The sequence below is a fragment of the Macrosteles quadrilineatus genome, unplaced genomic scaffold (genome assembly GCF_028750875.1).
Source record: "Macrosteles quadrilineatus isolate MER2022 unplaced genomic scaffold, UCM_ALF_1.0 Scaffold_10__1_contigs__length_6754688, whole genome shotgun sequence".
Taxonomy (NCBI): Eukaryota; Metazoa; Arthropoda; class Insecta; order Hemiptera; family Cicadellidae; genus Macrosteles; species Macrosteles quadrilineatus.
In genome coordinates this window covers 1,591,799-1,617,681 of record NW_026542603.1, presented here as the reverse complement: position 1 = coordinate 1,617,681, position 25,883 = coordinate 1,591,799, and the positions used below count along the sequence as shown (strand labels likewise).

At 32.9% G+C, this 25,883-nt stretch overlaps 1 protein-coding gene across 1 annotated transcript in view; it reads left to right on the top strand.

Annotated features, from left to right (window-relative positions):
* The window catches only part of LOC129004665 (neural-cadherin-like), a 105,983-nt gene that overhangs the window by 63,713 nt on the left and 16,387 nt on the right, over positions 1–25,883 (top strand). The window contains exons 3-16 of the mRNA XM_054433220.1: positions 5,678–5,818; positions 6,466–6,581; positions 9,207–9,371; positions 9,847–9,984; positions 10,897–11,083; positions 11,670–11,903; positions 12,450–12,622; positions 12,849–12,998; positions 13,760–14,065; positions 15,495–15,768; positions 16,325–16,533; positions 17,467–17,784; positions 20,120–20,332; positions 23,592–23,866. Of these exons, the coding sequence (XP_054289195.1) occupies positions 5,678–5,818; positions 6,466–6,581; positions 9,207–9,371; positions 9,847–9,984; positions 10,897–11,083; positions 11,670–11,903; positions 12,450–12,622; positions 12,849–12,998; positions 13,760–14,065; positions 15,495–15,768; positions 16,325–16,533; positions 17,467–17,784; positions 20,120–20,332; positions 23,592–23,866 (2,899 nt within the window). The remainder of the gene's footprint in view (positions 1–5,677; positions 5,819–6,465; positions 6,582–9,206; positions 9,372–9,846; positions 9,985–10,896; positions 11,084–11,669; positions 11,904–12,449; positions 12,623–12,848; positions 12,999–13,759; positions 14,066–15,494; positions 15,769–16,324; positions 16,534–17,466; positions 17,785–20,119; positions 20,333–23,591; positions 23,867–25,883) is intronic.

Genomic DNA, 25,883 nt, shown 5'->3' with positions numbered 1-25,883 from the left:
ACTTTCAATAAGCCGTCGAATCGCTTCAATACATCTTTCCAAGCACTTTGTTTAGGCTTGGGAGTTGCAGATTTATTGCTCTATCACACTCTCGCTAAATCTCTCAGAAAGTAAATTTATATCCCGCATTTTCGTTGCGTCATTGAAAGATGAACATGTATTAAGCCAAGTTTTGCACTGGAAGTAATCTTCCATGTTTTAAGAGAAGTTAAATACTGTTTAAGTGTAAACAACTCGGCATTATGAATTAATAAGAGGGGTGTTTATAGCCTTAGCGTTTTGGACTTAGGCACAATAAGGTTAGATTCACAGCATATCCACAAACGTTTGAGAGGTTTGGACCATTTCCCTCAAAAGAGTGTCAAATTAAATGTTTTTTTTTCTAAAGTAGAAGAAAAGAGTAAACTTTAATCAAATACCATTTCTCCACGGCATAGAAAAATATCTAAATTGGACAAGCTGAAATACAGTAGGAATCCGCTATTTTAGTATTTCAGCACTAAAACATTATAAGTAATGGATTATCGGGTTTGGTGAAACGGAGCTCAAAAATGCAATTACTGAGAAACGGAATGCTGAATGCTTCTTTGGCTGCCTTCTCTTACCGTCTAGGTGTGCAGTGCATTTCTTCGCCACAAATATTCTAAACTTTACTTCGAGTATTTAAATTAAATATTAAAAAGTATACGTGTATATTTATCATTAGGTAGACTTCCTTTTAATGGTGTAAACATCTAAATCTGTATATCGTGACACCAATCATTGTGTATGAACAATAAATAGGAAGTACACATACACAACACGCATTAAGGTAAAAAATACAATGGTCCAAACTAGGCTCTTCAGACCAATAGTATTTGTGTACTAGTATATTTCTTCTGTAATTCTCGATGTTTTGAAACGTGTTTTTATGGCCATATACAAAAAATATATACCTTTTAACTGCGTCACAAAACAAAATTGTAAATCGATAATGTCTAAAAATTATAAATTTAGAAATTCCAATATTTTCTATGACAGTATGTTTCTCATTACAAGTATAAGAAGATTTATCAATTGAAAAATACAAAGATACAAGATATAAAACTGCCCAGATAAAAAGATTCATAGTTATTTTTTTTTTTTTTTTTTTCTTCAGTTAATTTTTTCAAACGGATATTCGTAAATCTCGAATGTTTGTTATTTGACCTCTTCTAAAACGATACAGCTATTTATAAAATCAAAATGTTACCTTAAATCATGATTTCTTTGATTAAGAGTATGTTTGGCTTGAGTGTGCACTTGCACAAAAAAGTACAAAAACATGCAAATTGGTATTCAAAGTTGTTCTGTAAAATATTCAAACACAGAAGCCCCGTGAATTGGACTTCAAAAGATCTCTGGATCAAAGGCTTAGCGTAGTCAACTTGTTTCCTAAAAAGTTCTCTTGGTGACATTTAACTTTTGCCTTGAAACACTACAAAAAGAACTTTATGCTACAACCGTTAAATTTGAAAGTAAAACAATGTATTAAAGTTTTTCAGTATTATGGATAATTTTGAAATTTATTTTACTTTCTTTGTTTAATGCAAATTTTAATTAAGCAAAAGGTGTCTGAATATGTTATTCTGATAATGAGGTTTCGCTTTCAAAGCTTAGTTAGAACAGATTACGATGATTTATTCTACATTAGATTTTAAGAATATGGTAATTCATTGCAGATAAATGGGTTTTCGTCATAACCAGAATGTGTGTTGTATTATGATATAAATAGAGGCCATTTTTTGAAAATAATTATTGTAATTCAATGTTGACTTGTTTTTCGTTTTGCGCCCATCCTATCTTTGTTGTTTTATAATTATAATGTTAGGTTATTATAATATTTTTCTTAACCTATTTAGTCTATTATTAATTTGTTCTATTTAAATAGCTAATGTACAGTTAAAAATCAAAACAACAACAATAATGAAATTAACATAACAACGACAACTATAGGTTGTTCAAATGCTACTTGTATTTATTTGTATGCGTAACATAAAACAGTTTTTCTTATATGTTTGTTAATAGTATCTACTCAAGATGATCATGGGTTTATATTCAGGGGGGCTTCCTTATATTCGATATTTATATGTAATATTGTACTTAGTTTATTTACATGTTCCGGAAAGGGCTCGGCTACTATCTTGCACTTTTTTTTTACAAAATTGCATTTTAAGAATTAAGGTAGTTCCAATAAAGGTTAAAAACAAAAAATATACAAGAAATCTTGTATGTATATATATATAGGTTTTACGAGTTTGCCCATCGTATTTTTAATTATTTATTTTCCTTATTACTTCTTATTTATTGAGATTAATTATTTTATATTTTATTATGTACTGCAAATTTTCCGACATTTAAACCATGATAGCTTGTGAACACAAATAAAAACACGCATATTTTACTAAACCAAATTTTGTTAAAATAGGCCTACATTTTTATAGCAAACTTTTTTGGTTCATAAACAATTCTCACTCATGGTTGCCAACGCCTGAAATTTTTTTTTGTACTGTAAAAATCAGAAGAAAATGTGAAAATGTTGTCAGAATTACTTAAGAAAAAATAGGTAAAAAATTTCAGGAATATATCAAAAGATAGTGGTGGATCACCTTAAAAACCTTAAAAAGAAACTGGTACTGTTTTTAGTTGTAAACAAACTTTTTGTGAACTTCTTTTAAGATCATTCACAACAGTGGTGTAAATTTAAAAGCTGCTAAATCTCCTGTCAGCTTTATGAAATAACCCAAAGTGATAAGACCTGGGTTTTTAAGGCTTATGCTCTCAAGGCTTAACATGTTTCCTTATTACGTAAAGTGAACTCAAAGTGCTCTGAAAAACACGTAAATTTGGCAGGGTTTGAAGGTTGTGTGAATATTTCATTCTACATAATGTAAACACTGTTTGGGGTTTCTCCACATATAAAGCTATAATGCTTGAACAGTATTCAGAGCTTTTAAGCTTTCGTGATGCTGAAACTTAAATATTGATAAAAAGACAGTTTAACGTGCAATTTCAGCTTATTTTATGCATATTTTATTTTCATAAAGGGAGCTTCATACTAAAACACCACCGTAATAAATTATCCGTTTGTTTCAAATATATTCTTTAAGATGGCCTTAGATGTCCATGTCATAAAATATAATGAATGAATATAGTGAATTTTAGATTTTTATGAAGCTAAGTGCAAATTAATGGTGAAAGAAGCAAATTACCTGATGTTTCATTTGCATTTAAATCCTCAAACTAATGTTAACCCTTCTTTAAGGATGAACCAAAGACATTACCTTCTCAAGAACTAGTCAAGCATGCAGTTACCCAGCTGTTATGCTTTTGCTACTCGTTCTTAATAACATTTGATACACGTTTTATGTACCCAATATTGGAAAAGAAACTGTGAGTGATTATCTCAGAAAGATCAAAAACACCGTAGCTAGCCTATTTAAACAACCAAAACAAGTAATCTTTTATACACCTTGTTTCTCATAACATTTCATTTTTGTGGGATGTAAAATAAGAGATTCGTAATTTTAGGATTTCAGCAATAATTATTTTATTATTTATGACCTTTGTCGTAGATAGTTTTTTTTTCAAAACTATTGTAATAGTGTTAAAAATTTTTTTAATATCTTCGTTTTAGCTAAGCTATAAATTATTCAACATACGAGTAAACAAATTAGATTAGATAGGTACTCAAGTTTCTTTACGCACGAGTATAAGAAATATATAAAGTAAAGTGTAATAGAATCAATTCATTCTCTTCAATAAGCTTTCTCACCCAATATATTTCTTTAGAGCTAATATGAAAGACTTTTGCTTGGTTGTGGGGATGATAGGTTTCAACGTTATGTTCAATTCAACCTTTTCATATAATACAACTTCATCAAAACATTTCATTCTTAAGACAAATTATAAAAGATGTGAAATTAAGGGTAATTTTCTTAAGATTTTCGTACAAGAAAAAAGTATAAGGATAGTTTAGTTTTCACCCAACCTAAATGCAAACACGAACACTTTTACTCATTGAACTAGCAGTTTAATATGACTACATTACAATTTATTACGTAATTATTATTAAGTCAATCTGTTGAAACTATGTTTGTATCAGGTTTGTCCTTGTCAAAAAGCAAGATGGTGACTCAATTTTAGTGGAACGAAGCCTTGAGATGGTAAAACATATATATCAATCCACATATTTATCTAAATTTTTATAATTTTTTTAGATCTATATCGAAAACAGGGCATATATCTACTAGATTTTGGCACAAATTCCCCACTTTAGGTCGGCTAACAGTTATAGGCTATTGCTAATTAAGCTTTGAGGGAATGATGTTTGCTATGCATGGCAAACCTCCGTAATCTAATTACCAGACCAGCCCTGTCCTACTTAGTATTAATGCTTAATTTAATTTACAAATCTCATTGAGATCAGATCCTAAATAAATTATCCAGCCTTACCATCAATCTTGGTCTTTGTTGATGAATAATTCAAGCGATGAAGTGTTACAAGCGGCGCCACGGAATATCTTATCTGTCTCATGCAATCATCCTCATTTCTACAAATGTTATTTTTACTTTATTTAGTTCCAAAATTCGGGTATATATTTTATGCAGATTGTCCAGATTAGTTAAATTTGGAAGGAATGTAATTTCTTTGTTTGTTAATAATATTTTATTAACGATCGTCCAATCACGCCGCAGACAAAAACAATATTTGTAGTATGGTTTTTTATTTAAAAACTCTCAAGATTCATGATTAGAAATACATTTATAATACCCTCTTAGTTGCAAACCTACAGACTCAGCATATTCCCTTTTGCCCAATTGGACTTTAACTAAAATATATCCTTAAACATTTCAGGTTTATTTGTTATTCAAATAACCTTGGTTTTCATGTGCACATAAGTTTGATGCTACAAGGTATGTAATGAAGTGTTTTCTAATGTTCATGTCGCAGCATGAAGCATAAATGTACCAAATTTTATAAAAATAGTTCATTCGTAAATAATCCAAGTACAATGATTTATTATTCTCCATAAGAAAAGCATGGACATTAAAAGTTTTTAATTTTTGGTATCTCTGTTTCCATAAAGCATATAATAATATATAGATTTAGGATTTTTAAGCCGTTTAACATGGTTTTAAAAGAAATCACTCGACTTAATATTTTAAGAAGCAATCGATGGGGAAATTAATTTAAACTGTCTACACAACGACGGGTTCCTATTGTTCAATTAGGCTGGTTCACCAATTCTTTAAATGAATTCAGATTGTACACGTCTTGTACAACATTTCGTCGAAATTGAATGGTTTTCCCTCAAGTGGGTGACTCTGTTGGGCTCATGGGCACATACATATGGTACATTATTTATGAATTTGGATGTTGGTTGCAGCTTCAGGGACTCAAAACGAAAATGTAAATTTGTCCCGGGTCCACATCTTATCAGAAGTCATACGGTAATAGCTTATTCTTTTCAGACGGTAATTCGATAAAACCTGCTGTAAATCCATTTATTCCTATACAAAAACATCGCTTGTACTTATTGCTCTTTGCTTGTTTACTTCCATTGCACTATTAGGGCGTTCTACAATAAATAACAATTTATATAGCCTTTACAAACATTAAAAGACTATAGCGTCAAAAATACTTCTTGCATTACAGTGAGCAAGTTATTCAAATCCGGTGGATCAGAAAGTGAAGACTCGCCGTACTTCGACAAGTCTCTTTACACAGTTCAGGTGAAGGAAAATGAGGAACTGCACCAACCTATTATTGCTGTCAAGGCAGAAAATCATGACGAAGGTAGGATAGAGCGATGTGTAAGCAAATGTTGTAACATTACATTATTTTACGTTTCTATTACTTTGTGATTTCTTTACTACTGCTCACTTAGTGAAGTAACTTCAAAGAGGTCCTTTTGTTTTGAGGGTCTTTTGTGTAGTGTGTGACATTTTGGAATTGGACTTTCTATTGTGGTGTAGCTAGATTTTATGACCTCAACCATAGATAAAAGGAGCAGACACTCCTTACTCTCTACTCCTCTACTCCTTTTACCTATGCTTCAACTTTACGCGTTAAAAGAAATGCTTAGGAACGACATATAGCTTTACTTATTCATTAAATAATCTACTGTTGAAATTGTGTAAACATTGTATAATGTATATGTCTAACCTTTGATACATTTATTTAACAAAATAACTTACACGTTCTTTACCACACCATGTAAATGATATAGAAGGAGAGTCTAAAAACAATCGAAGATCTATTTCACTAAGAAAGAGTACGTTCTTAATTTATGTAAAATAGCTAGGTAGACTAAACAGGTTACGGTTAACCATTAAGGTTTAAGTATTTCTCAAGTATAAAGCTGTACAACTACTATTGAGAATAGATTTACGTTCATATGATTTTCATCTTAGAAATCTTAGTAATGATTTATTTTTCACAAGCATCGTCTGTACGATACGAGATCGCAGGCGGTAACGTAGGAAGTGTGTTTGAGATCAACCAAGAGAATGGAGCCGTCTCCCTTGGAGCCCCTTTGGACTACGAGTCTAGGAAAAAGGTATGCAATTTGAAATCATTACGTTTTATTGTGGTAAAACATATATTATAGTTCGTTAATACCATTAAAATTGAGAACGGATACAGTGAATAAATATAGTCAAAATAGTAAACGTTAAAAACGATTTTGGAAATATCTAATCGCATAGCTTGTCAAGATATTCAGTTAGAGAATTTCCCAGCCTAACTGGGTTAGGTTACTAACTAGGGTTAGCCTAACTGGTTATAATATTCATTTGAACATATAACCAATATTCATACCATAATGTGGGATCATGGAGAACACTGTTGTGATTTTTCGTTTAAATTATATATACGAAAACTGAGGTAAAAGGTATACCCTTCTAGTTCTACATGGAAGGGTTGTTTGGTTAAAAATGAGTAAGGTAAATTTAGCCTGGAACAAAATACAAGTACATAGTTTTCCCCACAAACTTTTTGGATACAGTTTTGTTCAAAGTTGACAACAATTGGTTAAACATAATATTTAAACAATACAATTTAAGCTTGTATAGTTTATGTCAAAAAGGATAATATAACATAATCCAGAGGTAATAATACTACGTTTAACAGAAGGTCATTGTACCCATAGATTGTAAATGTGAGCTTTCCTCCGTTGGGGTTTCATTTAGCCATTGTAATGATTCTCCTCTGTTTAAAGTCACTTAGCTCCTGGAGAAACTGAAACTCTAGTCCATTATTCAGTTCAGAAGCCCCAAGCAATAGGTTATTACGATGTAGATTTTGACCTTAAATGTGCATTGGCTTAATTATTCTATAAACATAATGCATATTACAACTAAATGTGTATACATTTTCATGCTCTGTAGTAATCTTCATACAAAACACTGTTCTAATAACATACTGGTTACGATTAATATGATTCAATTTGGTTGAGTTTGAAACTATTGAGTATTACATTTTGTAAAGGAATGAAAGGCCTATTGGTAAAGGTGTATTGCATGTCTGCAATGTATATTACATTTCAATCAATTATTTTAGTTATATAAACAGCATTGGGTATTTCTAACAACAATAATTATAAATTCAGCTTTGAGGGTAGGAAATGAATGTCAGGTTATTCCAATTAAAGATGTATTCATCAACGTGTATTAATCCTGAATTGACACTCGACATAAGCGAAATGTCTTTTGATAGAGATACATTTTGGCTTTGAATACATTACTAAGCCTAATACTGTTTTTGTGAATATGTTGAATGATTTCGTGTTAAGTTGTTTTTGTTGTTGTTATTTAGGATTATAAATAAAAATATAAGTAAGTTTAAGCTTATTAAAGGTCACATCATGCGTTGTTCATACGTTTTCTTTAAGTATTCAACTTATTTTGTTCGGTTCTAGTAATCTAATATTCTAGCCTTTCATATTGTTTCATTCATAGTTTTCCATAAACACTACGGTCTTATAAATATAGCCTATTTCATTTTTTTTTTATATGAGTAAAGCATAGAAAGTACCTTCATACGTTATTTCAAGAATGGCAGTAATAACAAAAATATGTTCAATAAAATTCTACAACAACCAAATTCGTGTTTGTAGATGTCTGTATTATATTAGATTATTTTCTGTTTTCCATTTCATTAGATTTTTGTTGAGTTTTGTTTCGAACAGACAAAATTTCAAATTAACAGCGAAAAAATTTCGAAAAGGTTAAGAGTGAAAAATAATCACAACGTTACAAATGAAACTGCAGGTGAATAATGGCCCATCCTTCAGGTGTAACCAAGTGCTATTCCTTTGCTCGGGTGATAAAAATACTTATCTAAATTCTTACGATTTTCTCTAATGTAACAATATTTACATACGTACGTATATCACCATGATTAAAAAATAGTATATACCAAAAAAGGTAAGTTCACAGCATTGGTGTCCATACGGATACAGATTACTACTAAAAATACTTGAAAAGACACGAACGTAACTACGTGCTAATATTAGATTTTAATTAATTTCGTCATGGTGACAAAACGTTGTTTTATTGCAACATAGTCTTAAAATTATAATACTTTGTGATAAAATACAGTATTTTTTTTTAAAAGGCTAACATAAACATTTAATTTAGACCTGTAACTCAGAAAAATATAGCTGAATGCAAAATATACAAAGCTAAATATGCATTGTGCAAGCCTACTCCTACAATAATTACAATCAACCCTTAAACAGTTAAAATATTTATTTTGACCGCCTGTAAAATGAAAATACTAAATAGTGGAACGACTTAAAATGTCCATAAATTCTATGAGTATTCCAGGCCTATTTATTATTTACATATATTTATAAAGTCGTTTGTACAGGCAGTTTTTAAATTCAACTACAAATTCACGAACTAGACAAAACATCAGGACGTTTTTGTCTGCTTACGTTCCTAAACATACTAATATAAAGAAAAAAATCCACACCATTGAAGGTGCTTTGCAAAAAAATAAAATTAAGCTTAAAACTCTTCAAAACTGATGAAAATACCGAACCATAAGTAAATAAGAAATACTTACACATGTCCCATAATCTCTTTTTAAATAAAACGGTGTATTTGGAGTGTGACAGTGACATAAGTTGATTTAGTAATGACTTATTTATGTCGTAGTTTGACAACGATAAATGTTCCAGTACGATCTTCGATTATCGGTGACTGATGGTGAGTCAGTGAGTTACACAACTCTACAAGTGACCGTGTTAGATGTAAACGACCATCCCCCAGTGTTTGAACACCCGTCGTACCGCGCCACTGTGCTGGAAGAAGAGACAGAAGGGCTACCTGCGAAGATACTGCAGGCTAGTAGTATTTGTTGAATGTAATCTGTTTCTAGATTAATTTTAGCAATGATTACAAAAATGCATTTCCTTATCTAGTTGAAATATAGAACACAAACAATATCGAAATTAAATTATGTTTTTGAAAAGCCTCCAAACTGATTATTAGAAAGCTCTGTGATATTAAATCAGTTGTTTCACTGAACATGTATAGGTTAGGATCTGATTCAACAGACAAAAATTTGTCTTCAACAGTTGCATTCAATTTATCGTCGTTCATAAATAGCCATTAACTAGGATAAATGCTATTTCTTATTGCATCTTTTTTAAAGTCGAAGGTTAAAATATAAATATATTCCTCAACATGTTTTGCTAACTAACAATCCTCTTACAATCTTAGAATATCATGTTTCAGACAGGTTTTAAGTGAATTGTATTTTTAACTACCCTTATTAATTTACTGCCCTTATTCTTAACTACCTGTATTAATTTACAGGTAAACGTAACGGATGCCGATGTAGATAGACCAAAGGATGTTGTGTATTTCCTCACTGGTCCTGGTGTGGATGCTGACGAACCATCCAGTGGAAAGTTCTCAATAAATAAAACCTCGGGAGAGGTATATGTGCTCAAGGTAAGCGTGAAATAAAACCTAAGCTTGCACGTGTGTCTGATATTGGTAGAATATTTATACAAAAATAGCGAGATGGGATAGCGTTTTAACTATCCCTGAAACATAAAAGCAAACAAAATATTCTACAAAACCGTTAATTTTTATGGAATTTAACAATGCACGTGTTTTATATTAAATATTATCGTGTTCACTTGTTAGTTTCTTACATTTGTGTGGACGATTATCATAAAATGTTATTATTAAATTATTCAACGTGCGTCATTGAACCGCGTAATTATTGGGTTTTATCAGATGGTTTTGTTCACTCTAAATATAGTTTCTAAGTATTGAATTTAATAACTGTCAATCTCACTTCAAATTATATGTTTTCTTACGTTTCAGTTGGTAAGGAATGTTGGTTTACCCATAGATGTAACATCAATTTACTTACTACATCAATTTTATATCCTCTTACATGTAAATGTACCATCTTATATTTCATTGGATATATTCAAAGTTGAAAGGCAAAAACGTAAACAGTGTATTTGAGTGTCACTGACAATTTACGTACATAAACAATATTGTAGGTTACATAATTTTCTCTCAATCTGATCAATCACAGATCATACCAAGCACATCTTTACGTCAATACGCTTAGGGGATATAGAGCTCGCATGCTATTTAGATGGTTGGTAGTTTAATCCTGAGAAAAGTAAATAGCTTTCAATTTTTTTTTTTTTTTTAGACCATGCTATCCTTAAAAAGTTTGTTTTAATCAATGTTCCTGTCTATAAAACCAACTGTTCTTTGTCAGTGTCTTGTCTATCATCCAACACTCATCCATTAATCATACTCGCCTTGTAGAACATCAAGATGTGTTGGTCAGACCCAATTATCAAAATACCTGAAACAATTCATATTCTTGATCCTCAGCCCCTGGACCGTGACTTGCCCCATGGTCGGCCGCAGTGGAGGTTTACAGTGTTTGCTCAGGACGAGGGAGGGGACGGCCTGGTGGGATACGCCGACATCACCGTCAACCTTAAAGATGTCAACGACAATGCGCCTGTATTCCCTCAGCCACTCAGCGTGGCCAACATAACTGAGAACGGCACAGCAGGTATGCTGAAACTTGTTTTTACTTTTTAATAAATTGTAGAAATATGTTTAGTAAATGTAGTTTACTTAGTTTTAAAATGAAAACGCATTTAAAAACTTTTAATTTCCATTTTTAAACTTACACTAGTTGACTACTTGATAAATTCACTTTCATTTCATTCATAAATGATGTTTTGTGAAACTCATGAAAAATAAATTAAAGAGAAAAAGTTCATTAATATTTTAAGGTTATTTATTCTGCTAGTGTCTACCCCCAGTTATATTTTTAGTGAAGGGCAAACTCCTAAAAATGGAAAGTTTTAAGAACCTTCAAAATTTTTTATTTATAAGTCTTCGTTCTCTTATTAAAGTCCAAGATGCAACCACTGACCTACAACTTACTGAAAACTATTTATGTACCTTCGCCAATCATATCATTCTTATGCTAGGCAATCTACACAAAAACGTTGAGCACACGATCAATTAAACAGTGCAGTTATACCAAAGCAAACACATATATCTGACTAGGCATGCCTTAATTTAGGTTGGTATTTTTAACTAATACGATTTCTAACGAAGATAGATTACACAGTGTTGTTTTCCTGCAGGTATCATAGTCCTAGCCATGTCTGCTGTTGACTACGACGACCCAGCGGAGGGTGGAAATGCTCAAATAGTTTACAACATTGAGAAGAACGTGTTAGACGAAGAGACAGGAACGCCTATTTTCACTATTGAGCCAAAATCGGGACTCATTACGACAAAGATATGTTGCCTTGACCGAGAAAAAACTCCGGACTATACACTACAGGTTGTAGCAATGGACGGAGGAGGACTAAAGGGTAAATAAAAATACGATAGTTTATAAGGACTCGTACCTTAGACATCGTACATTGGTCTAAGGTATTTTGCAGGGTTGGTATTTCCTAACTATTATTTTCGGTATCTATGAAGATCAGGTTGAAATGTTTGTAGCTTCAACATGGTTGTACATAGTTAGATTTGTCATAGTATTAAATGTTACTTATTTAAATTATTAGGCCAAATAATATTTCTCACTTTGTTGAGTAAATAATAGAACAATTTATAATTTCCTGGAATAAAAAACATTTACTACTTGTTCGCTTTAGGAAAATGTTTTTAAAGTACCTAAGGCATTATTTACACATTTCGCTGCGAAAAAATTGAATTTAGATTTTTGAATTTGTTGCCCTAATAAAATAATTTGTTATTGAACTATTGAGTTGAATAGAAGGTAATGAAGCTATAGCTGAATTATTTGCTTATAGTATTTTCAAGGGATAAGTCTGTATCTATATATTGAAAGTATCATCTTCAATGGCGGTTTGGTTTATCATTAAAACTGATCTACTCCATCATTATTTCAGGTACAGGAACGGTATCAATATTAGTGACAGATATAAACGACATGCCGCCATCTTTTACCAAGGACGAGTGGACTACTGAGGTCCTCGAGTCACTGGAAGGGGAGATTCCTGACTACACAGTTTTAACTGTAAACGTTGTAGACCAGGATGAGAATAACGACTTTTACTATCAGGTAAGTGTAATAAACTAGTATTTCTACATTTAAATATCTAGGAAATTAATGAAGTGGTTTTCTTTGTAATAAAAACTTTGGCTGTACTAAAATGTCCCATTAAATGAGGGTACCTTTTACTACTGAGTTATCAGGCTAAACAGGATAATGTAAACGCCTAAAAATTACAGAATCACGACTGATCAATCATATTAAATATTTAAACTGCTGATATCCTATTTTACAGGTAGTAGAAGGCAGTGGACCTGGTACAGACAGGTTTACTATGGTTCGTAATGCAGATGGCACTGGTTCTCTGAAGGTGGTAAAACCTTTAGACTTCGAGGATCCTCTACAGTCGCAGGGCTTCCGGTTCAAAATACAGGTGAATGACCAGGTGAATTGCCAAACTGATTAAACACCTTTATGTTATCTTTTATTTTATTCTAGTATTACTGTTTAGTCCCTAAGATAAACATATGATTAAATATTTGTTAACAAATGGATGTAAGACCCTCAAAATTTTAAAACTCATATGTCAGTCACGAGGTAATACTAGTTAATACTTAATAGACTATTATATTATTAAAAGTATTAAAACAGCTTCAAGGCGGTAGTAAAGTAATCTTTCAAATCATCACTTCATAGCACTATACCAAATTATTTATTACCAAATTTAAATTCTCAAATTTAAATAATATATTGAAACAACATTAACAAAAGTCGTTAGAGATATTTTGGTCTAAAACAGTTTAGTGAAAATATATATGTTTACATATTAAACATATTCTTACATTATCTATCAAGTGTTACCACGCCGAATCCATCGTCGATCTGTAAAACTTGAAAAAATACAATCCTATTGGCTAAACAATACCTACATTGATGCAAACCTCGAAAGGCAGACATTTATAACTGGTAAAAACAAACTATTTGTAGTTTGTTAGAGTTTTCTTTTTGAAAAACACCAATAGTTTCCAAACGATATCATAGTATTGGTCTATGACACTGAAAATAGTGTAAATTTTCAAATAAGAACAAAATTAAATCCATCTATTTTATCTTACAATGTTTTACATAAAAAAATATTTAATCAATTAATTCTAAATACAGCATACAATTTCAATATACAAAACATGAAATATCCGATGATTTCAGGGACCGAACAGAACGCAAGGGAGTTACCATTCAGCGCACTCATGGGTCGTGGTCAGACTGATAGACATAAACGACAACCCACCTAAGTTTGACAAGTCCAGTTCTGAGGTGTCACTCCAGGAGGATGTGGCATTGGGTACCCTAGTGGACATCTTCCCGGCGAGGGACCCTGACCAGCGGGGGCAGGCGAGGGTAGTGTACGGCATCGGCCATCGCAGTGATCCCAGGAGGCACTTCCACATCAGCCAGGAGGGGAGGGTCACCGTCCAACGTCCTTTGGATAGGGAGACGACGCCGATCCATAAGGTAAGAGGATACCATTTTAAATAAAACATGGACAATTCTGTCTGTATACCTGATTAGAGTAAAATAAGGTTGTTGGCGTGAAACTATATAATTAATTCATAATTATTAATCACGTATCGAGTTGAATGAGATGGGTTTTTGGTAATAGATTTGTTGAATTCATGTTCTGTTGTAGTGTCATTTATACGCAAAATATTTGTACGTGTTTTTAAGTGTCACGCTGCACAAATTTAATACACGTGGCTAAGTCTTTGAACAGTATTTTATCACAATCGTTGTATTTTGTGACATCATATAGTAGAGCCAAACAAGAATATAAATAAATATTTAACGAATTATCAGTGAAAAAATCCAAATTAACAAGAAACCGGTTGATTTATATTTTCAATGTTCAGTTAAACATACAACGTGTAATTAAATTAATTTAACTGGCTATAGTTGTATTCAAATTTGTTTAAGAGAGTATTTAATCTTTAAAGCATAACAAAGTTTTATTTTCTTTTAAACTTTTTTCGTTTTACAAACAATATTATTTTTAGTAGTAAATACCAAATTTTAAAAGCCATCAATATTGTAATAATCAAACGAAGTGCATTAATAATTTAAATCATTCGTTAGGCATTGTTTGAAAACATTTGATTTAAATGTTGAAATAAATAATAAAATTATAAAATAATTATTTTACATACAATAAGTATAGGATATATAGAAAATCGAAACACAGAAATTTGTAAACATATATAAAAGACGTATTAAAAGAAAAACTAATGAAATTAAACAAATTCACAGAACATTTTTAGCTTAATGAGATTAATAGTAAAACTGTACATTATTTGTTTTTGTTATGAGCTAAAATATTACTCACAGGAAGACATGGGCTTTTAAAACTCTAGCCAGACCCATTAGGAGTTTGCTTTAACCATTTGCTGGTGTCAATCTTGTCCATTATAATAATTAAAACCTGCTTAACAGAGGTTTTAACTTTGAAATTAGTAAATTTCTACGGAATTAAAATTTTTGAGAATACTTTACAATAACCGGATTTGAGTTGAAACCTTCAAAGCCGTTTTATCTAATAAAATATGTTTGATCTACATCACGGTTGTTTTTAGACCTCTGACTAGTTTTTCTTTGTCTGCCTACACATGTCTGAAATATAATGTATTATATCTGAGATAGTAATTCACCTGTACCTATAACACACTTAGCTATTTGGCCTGACTACTAAATAAGAAAAATTGTTGCATCGAGGTAAAATTTCCACCAAAACATGAAAAATATTTTAACCGGTAGCATTTTATTTAAATTAACAGTATTGTACATAGGTGTTGAAAAAAAGTAAAATATACTTACAGATTTGGTAATTTAGGAATAAATAAATAATTATATTGTTATCAATATGAATAGTCCACCACTGCCATGCCCCTAGTTGCTAATAACTGCGAAAGACGATGGGGATCCTGCACTAACGGCAACAGCTACTCTTACTGTCAGAGTCTTGGACGTCAACGATAACGCCCCACAGATGTTGAAGGACTACGCCCCCGTGGTGATGGAGAACTCTTCTCCAGGGGTCTTCCTAGAGGTCTTCGCCCGCGACGTAGATGACTCCGCCAAGGGCAACGGACCTCCTTACACTTTTCATCTGGACCCAGCGGCCAACTCAACCTTGGGAAGCTTGTTTTCTGTCGAACCTAATCCAAGTGAGTAGTCTCGGTGTAATCAATAAATGTTATACCCTTCTTAAAACTTAATATATTCAATAAACACTTTTGATTCATATTAAAAATATTATTTATAATTCAGCAAAGAATTTAAACTCTTTTATTTTTTTTTATTTTACAGATATCGTAACTGTAACAAGTAACAAGATAACAAACTGATCTTTCGACAGAAATTTTATTAAAATAAATCAAGTGTGAAAATACGTTGTATTATGTGGATAAGTATTTTCTGTTATCATTATTTTATTGTTCAAAATAACTCTTTTAATGTGTTAGTTTTAAAATGTGTAATGTCCTAGACTTCTTTCAAATCACACATAACATGTGAATATAGTTTTGGTTTTGATTTTTGTTTTGTTTTACCATATCCAACTGCTCAATGAATATGTACTAACAGGATGATGTTATTCAATTGAATTAAATAATCATATGACTTAAGTATTCTATCGAAACCATTACAGCATTGTTAGATAGCATTGTTATAAGTAGCAAGTAAATTATTATTCCCACATAATCACATCCACTATGTCCACAGTGGGTGACGAAGGGCGAGGCACAGCCATTATATCTACTCTCAAAACCTTGGACCGAGAACAACAGAAACTGTACCTTCTACCCTTAGTCATTCAAGACTCTGGGGACCCAGTGATGAGTGCCACCTCCACTCTAACAGTCGTGGTCGGTGACCTCAACGACAACCCTATGTCTCCAGGAAACACTCACATACACGTCTACAGGCTACAGGTGAGCCTATCCATCTTACAAGATGACAGAAACACTGATAATCAACAAACGGAACCTAGAGATTTTCACAAAATTCTAGAAATCAAGAACTTTCCTTCCAATAAAACGGAATATTATTTTTAAATATAATGGAAAATGAACAAACAAACATGTTTAAAACTCGTTTGCGCATAATTTAATTGCATGTGCAAAAGATAAATATTGTTTTCATAAAAACAGATGCTAAGTTTGTTTATTTGGAATATTCATATTTACAAATATGTCATAAGTGTTTGATTTGCAAAATTAATTATTTAGTTTCATGAGAGAAACATGCTTCGAGCAGCATTGCAGCAAAATAATTAGATAATTGGATATGCCAAACAAACATAATCATCGGTAAAGTTCGTGTCCAAACGCAATGATTAAATATCATATTTATACAGTTTCAAGTTGTTTTAATAACTCAAAAATTTCAACATGGACTAGTAAAGGCAAGATAAATTATTTTTTTAAGTGTAATGGCAAACACCCCACTGCAGCAAACCTGCGGACAAAGCAAACTTCCATCTGTATAACATAGTATCCGAAATATGACTATTTACGTGAGTTGTGTAAACTACTTTACCTACGAGAGTTTTTTTTATTACTACAATCACTACTCTTAATTGTAAACGAGGTTATCGTATCGTTTATAACCTCAGTGCCACCGGTAATTAATCGAAACATTGTACCAAACACTAATTGCACCACTCAACCTCAACAAATAAATTGGTCTAAATAGCTGATCTCTGTCAATCCTAGAACCTCATTAATACGTTAAAAAAAAATAAGTCATTGCTTTTTAAAAATTATTGTAAAAAAGTCATATTTCAGGAAAAAAGTAACAAAGAAAATAAATGTATTGCAAAATGTGCATCGTTTTGTGTAACAAATTTTTCTGTATCATTCCAGGGAAGTGAAAAGGACATGGAAATTGGTCGAGTGTATACAGAGGACCCGGACGACTGGGACCTTCCGGACAAAACGTTCTCCTGGATGTCCAAGGCCGCGGGATTCCGTCTGGACCAGGACACAGGGGGACTCCGGATGTCTAGGGACACTCGGCCAGGGGTACACCATATGTCTGCTAGAGTCAGGGACGCCAGACACCCTCTGAGACCAACTGTGGTCTGTAACGTCACCGTCTCCGTGGAAGACATCTCTAAGGAAGACGTTGCTAACTCAGGGGTAGTCACTTTGGCTGGAGTCAGCGAGGTTAACTTTATCAAGGTATGCTATTACCTGTTTGGTTTATTTTAGTTTTTTTTTATATATCCAAGTCGATTTTCACGTTTTTATAAGGGGGCGGTCCTAAATTTAAACTTTACTACCTAATGTCAAACTGTTGTTAGAGAAATGCACTACTTTAGGTAAATTACAGTGTTTCTTACTATTACTAATTTTAATCTAAGTCATTTGTCTTTTAAAAGTTGTTTGATAAGGAACGGTCCCGTTCCAAGACGTCACTGCCTAATGTTGACCTTTTGCTATTTATGGATAGCCCACTGACTAATCGGTTTAAGAGACTCGTTTGCTTCGGATTTTAATGCAAGCACTATTACCGTTTGACCACACATTATATTAATAAGAAAAAAACACTTAGTTTTCATTGATGTTTTTAAACACTTAACCAACTCATTAATCTGTATACGTACTTTTTCTACAAAACATATACTTGACATTAAAAATTATTTAAAACCTAAGCAATAACATATATTTATCTAAGCCCCTGTTACTCCGGTAGTGCCGCTCATTAGTAAGAGGTACTAATTTAATGAAACAAAAATTCCTAAATTGAATTATAATAGTCCATTTCTCTAATTAAGATTATACTAATGTTTAATCTAGATATAATTTTAAAAATTGCCAGCGGTAAGAAAAAATATGTTTAAATCATTCATTTAAAACGGAATAAATGTTCCTTTTTATTTTTATACTTTTCATTTGATATATTGTTATAACACGTATCTTAGATGATTTAAAAATAAAAGTAAAACTAATAAGGGAAAAGGGTTCTACATATGTTTGAATTGCTGACCTAGACCCGGGATCGATCGGAGTATGCGCGTCTGTGAACACGATAACTCAAGTAGTTTTGGTCTGATTTTGATGAAATTTGGCAAAAATTTGTAGAGCTAGAGAAATTCGAATGCGTTCGCGAGCCAGCAAGGCCGCGTTAAGAAGGTTTTTTTTTTAGTTTTTTTCCAATATTTTTTCAGACTTTTTACCCTAAATGAAAATGCTCAATTTTGATTGTAGTCATCGTCAAGAGCTTAAAAGCAAACAATTCTGTCCATTTATGAGATGTTTCACGATAAAAGGTTACGGAGAATATTACAAATAAAGTGTACTTTAAAATTACCATTTTATTTTTATGGGGAAAAGCATGGTATTCGAGAAATCACCTTTATAGAGTTTATTCAAATACATATACCCATGTATTTATAGTACTAATAAGAAACAAACAAAGATATTTTAATTCCATTGGTTTGAAATGGGATATAACTAAATAATATACAAGTCCGTGCTATATTCAAAGCTATATTAAAAGCTATATTATTCAAAAGTCATATTAAACTCGAGCAAAAGGAAGCCAAACCTCCTCGTATTGAGTGTAAATACAACCCTTTGACATCAAACTACACTTACGATGTAGTATTATATCGTCTCTAGGCAATCCGATTCCTACGCGGATACATAAGCTTACGATTCCTTCTCACGCGCGTTATATACCTGTGTAATGTAATAGCGGCTTCGAAAGTACAATGTAGATTTAGACCGTTAATACATTTTATATTTTACCGTAAAACGCATTGTTTTGTTCCTAGTGCACAAGAAGCGTTAAAGATTAAGGAACTGTTTAAAATACTATATAAAATATATTGAGTTTTGTCACACCTGAGACAGTATCAAAACTTACCACACAGACATAAAAATAGATGTGTTTTAAATTGAAATGTATAAAATATTTAGCAGAATGTACACGTATAACATTTTAGCATCGTGTACAATTTAAGAATTTACACAAAATATCGTATTTAAAAATAGTTTTATTCTAACTCGTTCAATCTTGCTATTCATTGTCTTCATGGATAGGTTTCCTCGGCCCCATACTTTTGTTATGTCCCACACTCAAATCCTAAGACGCATGCTCTAGCCTAGAACCATTTTACACATTACTTTAGGCCAGGCCTAGAAGGTTGTGGCATTCGAATTTTGATTAAATAAATTTGTGATTGATGGTATTTGAACTTGAGACCTTGGAGACCGAGTTATTGCATTCTACTAGACTTTCACCATATGCTGGTATTTGTGTGGGGACAGTTTCACAGTCGAGGAAAACTTATAAATTATTTTCACCAACATTTTGGCCTCGATGTAGAGTGTCATCTTAAGCGTATCTCAAAATCCACATTAACATAAACTTTAGTAATTCAAGTGACTCTAAGGATGCCACAGAGTGTGTGAAGGTAAATTTTTTCATCACTTACTTAAGATTAAATAATTAAATGTTTAAAAAGTTCGTAATTATAACTTTATTTAACTTTAGGAACATTTATTTCAGACTACTAACACCAGTCAACCAAGCCCAATTGAGGCGTTTCGCGCCACAACTGCTAGTATACTGCAGACTCGTACTTCTAGTGTCACAGTCTTCAGCATCCAAAGCAGGGATCGTTTCCCTCCTCAAACTGATGTCAGATTCTTCGTCAAAGAAAACTCAACATACTTTAAACCTGTCAGATTGCATGGACTACTGCTGATGCATAGATATATTGTAAGTATTATACAAAAATAAATTGTATTGATATACAAATTAATTTATTTTAACCAAATTGTTATGTCATTAGTTTTTTAAAATGATTTCCGTTATATGGGCTCCATTGTGTTCCCGTAGAAAGCCCAATCTAGTATTACAATTTTCAAACACACTTTCCAGCAGGTGATGGCGTATTCCGTCGATAACTCGATGAGCGTTGACTTCCAAGTCACTAGAGTCACAACCAATTCACCAAAGCTCGAATACCTGACTCTGATCACAGAAAACGTACTACTATAACCCAGAATGCCAACCGCATGGTAAAAAGCATTAAGCGGTTTGAGATAGCTTTGCCTGTCAATCCGTAGGCAGCGCCACCAGCGTTGCTATGCTATTGCATGGCAACGCTGGTGGCGCTACCTACGGTTTGACAGGCAAAGCTCTCTCAAACCGCTTAATGCTTTTTACCATGCGGTTGGCATTCTGGGTATAGTAGTACGTTTTCTGTGCTCTGATGAACGATTATGTGGTCCGTAGATCTGACGATACGTTGATAAGTTGTGTTGTGATAAGTACGATAAGTTTTCCGAACTGAACTATGCTTCTCAAAATAAATTTTCACAATTAGCACAGTCACGTTCCTCTTTTGTAAGTCAATTCATGGTAAGCCTACCATGGAAACAGAATAAGCACTAGACATTACAAATATTTAAATGACATAAGATAATAAACAAAAATCAGCTGTTTGATTTTATTTTGATTGTTGTGTTTAGCAATGCTACAACTTAAAAACCACACAAACAAATAATCACCCTTTATGTTAATTTAGGAACGAGAAATTAATTTTACGAAACAGGTTAGTAAAGAGGTTTCAAAATCAGTATATTATGTGGTATTAGTTTTCGGGGAAGTAAATTAAAATACTTATAATAACACTAGAACCATATTTTTTGAACTCATAGCCGAACTCAAGCCGACAATTCACATGACATTCGCTTATTGGGTCTGATGATGATTGGAGTGTCTATCGAAATCAGTCACTATTTCCATATTTTATATATATTTACCATACTATCAAAATAGTATAAGTGTAAATATATTATTTAAATACACTTTTTATTTACTTTTCATAATAATATAGTGATAAAATTGTAAGATGGGCCCATGTTTAGAGGTATGTTAAAGTAGTTTACGCAACGATTGCGTAAATATAGTATTAACGACATGAGTAGAAAATTTAAGCCTTAAAAACTTCCACGAGGGACGTTAACACTATTTACGCGAGTTGCGTACACTGCTTTCCCTACGACAGTGTTTTAACTACTAAAAATCACCACTTATAACTTCTGTTTATAACCTCTCATTGCCACTGAAAGTGATGCAACGAAACATTGTACCAAGCACTAATTTCACCACTCAAAAATTAAATTGGAGTGAACAGCTGATTAGTTGAAGTTCAACTCATTATAATTTTACTTCTTCTCTCTCAACCCCTGAACCTCAATGGTCCGTTACCGGTGTTATTACGAGTAAAACTGTGCTGTTATGAAAGTAAACACTGCTGTTATGAGGATCTTTCAAATAAAAAAAAAAAAAAAAAAAAAAAAAAACTTAACTGAAACGGCTACTTTATTACACTGTCATAGATCAATTATGTATTAACTCATAACTGGCTACCCATTGAGTTTTACCATAGCCATTTTGTGCCTTTTTTATTTTGTCGGTAACTTAATTGTTTTATCAGTCACCTAAATTCAACATAGTCAATTCATGACAGAAAAACAACCGACTGAAGAGTGAGCTTTATGATGAAATACAGGTTAATTGAAACTGCGCAAAATATACTTGATACCACAACCAGCTTTTACGTCCAGGAATTCCCGATCAAAGTATTGACCACTCAGATAGTTTGAAACTCTAACTTAGATTATGCAACAGGAAATCGTAACTGCCCTTGAAGCTATGCACGTATGCTAAGTGATTACAATAAAGTGATCACTTGTGCTCGGGCAAGTCAAATAACGAGATAATCTCTTTCTACTCAATCTGGTAGTTTTCCCTGTGCTTCCTAAGAAAGTTCTGATGACGGTTAATAAATTGGTCTAGTTGCCCTTATAACTTCTAACCATAATCTGGCATAAGTAACTATAAGAGTTGAATGGAATAATTCTAATTACTCTCCAATCAATTTTTCAACTAACAGGACTCTTAACATATTTACCACTGTCTTGTATGGCGTAATTGTAATTGTGATCCATTTTTAACCCATTCAAACTACCGCTGTCATATTAGTTTGTAATAAACCCTAATGAATTGCTCCTAATTGCCTGCTAGCTTCGTCATAAAGCGCTTGCACTAATCGTCTAGAATATATATATTTTTTTTAATTTGGTACTTTTGGATTAGAGTTGAATTGTCAAATAATTTACACAAAAGATCCCAAACGGAGTAGATATTTCAACAACAACTTTTAAATGTTTTTGGCCATATTGCAGCAAAAACAGCAGTTTTAAATGCATGCGTTGTGTGTCTAAAGTAGTATTTTTAATCTCTGGGAAGCAAAAAGCATTTTCAGCTCCTAGAACATCTGGTTTTGTCAACTCAGTTTTAAATTTAGATTGTAAACAATTGTATTAATTGAAAGTATGTGTAGATTGTTTAATTGATTGTAGTTAACTGTTACCTAATAAGGCAACAATAGTTAATAATTATTATGCTTATAATTTACGATAGTAAATAATTTGACATGTCTATGTTATAACGGACCACGATTACAAGAAATTCGTGTAACGTACACTAAAACTGTCGTAATAGACGAAACGGTTGAATCGCTAACTTAACAGCCGATTGTTTCCACTAACAAATTGAATTTAAAACAAGTTAGAAGTAGTTTTTTAAGACGGATTTTAAGAAGTAGGTTATTTTTAAATCAAAACTGTTCCATTTTTGTAACTTAGTTTGTCCTTTATAATGGTGCAATTTGACTAAAAATAAAACTCATCAGACGGGCAAAAAGTGTCTTTTCAACCCTCACTTATTTTCTTACCTCGACTTTGCCTCGATCACTTGAGCTTGGGTTGAAAAGAGTCACTATCAGCCCTAGTGATGAAAAATACTATTTTAAAATTATAATGTCGTTAGTTTTTTTCTCATTTTTGACGGCGATGTCGTTTTTCTCGTAAAATTCTAACCATAATAGAAAATTATGAAATAATGTCTTAAACGTAGAATTACCGTTACCTAATGAGCTTGAATTAACCAATGTGTTCTGTTCCAGTTAGAAAGTGCCCTTGGCTGTAGAGTGTCCTCTGTAGGAGATTTCCCCTGTACCTCAGAGTCACTGTGTGATGACGCCACAGGCTGCTCGTCCTCTGTCTCAGTGACGTCACTACCTCATGTGGTTGACGCTAACTCCACCATGGTCACTGGTCCTCGTCTAGACGTTACTGTGAGTTGTGTCTGTGCTGCAAGGGATTACATCACACGAGACAGCTGTAGTAACACACCTTGCCTCAACGGTGGTGTATGTGTGGACACGAGACATGGCCCTAGGTAAGACAGATTTTAGCTTTTCATGGGTGTATATTGTTTTCCTTAAAATCTAACGAAAATCTTAAACGGTTTCAGTTTGTGTAGCGAAATATTTGCTCTAAAACAGAAGTTACGAATCGCCGTAAAAGAAAAATTGTTTAAAAGCAAATACTGGTTAAAATGTTGGACCGTTTTCGATTTGACATGTTCTCTATTTCAGTAGAAATAATAATTTAAGATAATCTTTCTTTAGAGGGAAAGGCAAACGTTTATAAATTAACTAGCAGAGTACCCGTCCTTCGTACGGGGTTGGAATATAAGTATAAAATGCTTATTGCAGTTATATTCAAGCTTTGCGTTTGCAATAAGGGAGGGCACAGTTTGATAAAATTTGCTTTTTTTTAAATTTACAGTATTCTATAATATTACACATGGGGTAGTGGATTTTTATCCCCCTGGAATTTTACCCCCTGGGCAAACGTGACGTCACGAACCAGGGGGTAAAATTCCGGCCGTGAACTTTTGAGTTTCGCGATATCAGCTCGATGGATTAAACGCGGAATTAAACATATATTTTCACGGTTGTGAATTTAATCAGAACACATCAAATTATCAAAACCTAAAATGTACGCCCCGGATTTTTACCCCCCGGAATTTTACCCCCGGAATTTTACCCCCTAGTCAGATGTATAAATTAGTGAGAATGATTAATTATCTCATTCAGTTTTAATTTAATAGTAAACATTTTATTATTAAGTAGCCTCTTAATTTATTTGTAACATTAACAAATCGAACATGTTGATAATTTAAAATTTAATTTTGAGATTCGAGTATCAGGATTCGATCTTGCTGGACTGTTGGTTAATACGATCAAAATAAAACAGCGAATTCTGTTTACTTAGTTGAGATTACAAAATAAATAAATAAAGATAGGCTACTAAATAATGAACTGTTTACAATTAATTAAAAACAGAAATAGGGAAATCAATCATTCCATTTCTAAAATCGGCCGGGGGGTAAAATTTCGGGGGGTAAAATTCCGGGGGTAAAATTCCGGGGGGTAAAAATCCGGGGGTAAAATTCCTGGGGGTAAAATTCCGGGGGGTAAAATTCCGGTGGTAAAATTCCGGGGGGTAAAAATCCGGGGGTAAAATTCCGGGGGGGGGGGGGTAAAATTCCGGTTTATATCGCTAATCTAATTAATCTCGCTCTGACTACTTTCATTAGACTTCTAAATCCGCGGGGGTAAAATTCCAGGGGGATAAAATTCCGGCGACCCCAAACAAACACACAAACTTTCATATTTATAATATAAGTAAGATAATGAATTTAAAATTTAGATGTTATACAATTCTCTTGTAAAAAGTTTATTTATATTTACAGTATATATAATATATAAACAGTAAGAGTTAAATTAAAAAAAAAAACTTAAATACTTTGGATTAACGGAATAAAACACATGCAGTTAACAAAGAATATATGACACGATGTAAACAAAAAAAGGTCTAATAGCATTATTCAGACATGTCTATGCACTTACTAGCTGTACCCGCGGGCTTTGCCCCGTCATATTCATAAGTGAGCTCGTTCGCATGGCTCAATCACGTCCTGGTTGAAGTTCGTTCGCTATGCTCACTCACTTTTAGGTTAGAGCTCGTTCGCTGCGCTCACTTGCCTTCAGGTTAGCTCGTTCGCTACGCTAACTCACCTCCAGGTTGAAGTTCCTTCGCTACGCTCACTCACATTTTGGTTGCAAATTAGCTGTTGTCATAAATGTAAAAGAAATAATAGTGCTGCACCCTCTTGGTAATCCTTGTAACTTTAATGTTATTGAACATCATAGAAGAGAACTAACTTGTTTAATTGAGACAGCTGCTAAGATTCATTAATTCCATCTAGACCGTCAGCTGTGCTGCGGTTACCATAAGTTCTGGCGCACACCGCTGGGATCGCCACGGTAGTTACAGTGTACGCGCTACGTAAACTACAGCGGTGTGCGCCGGAACTTACGGTAACCATGGTAACCGCAGCACGGCTG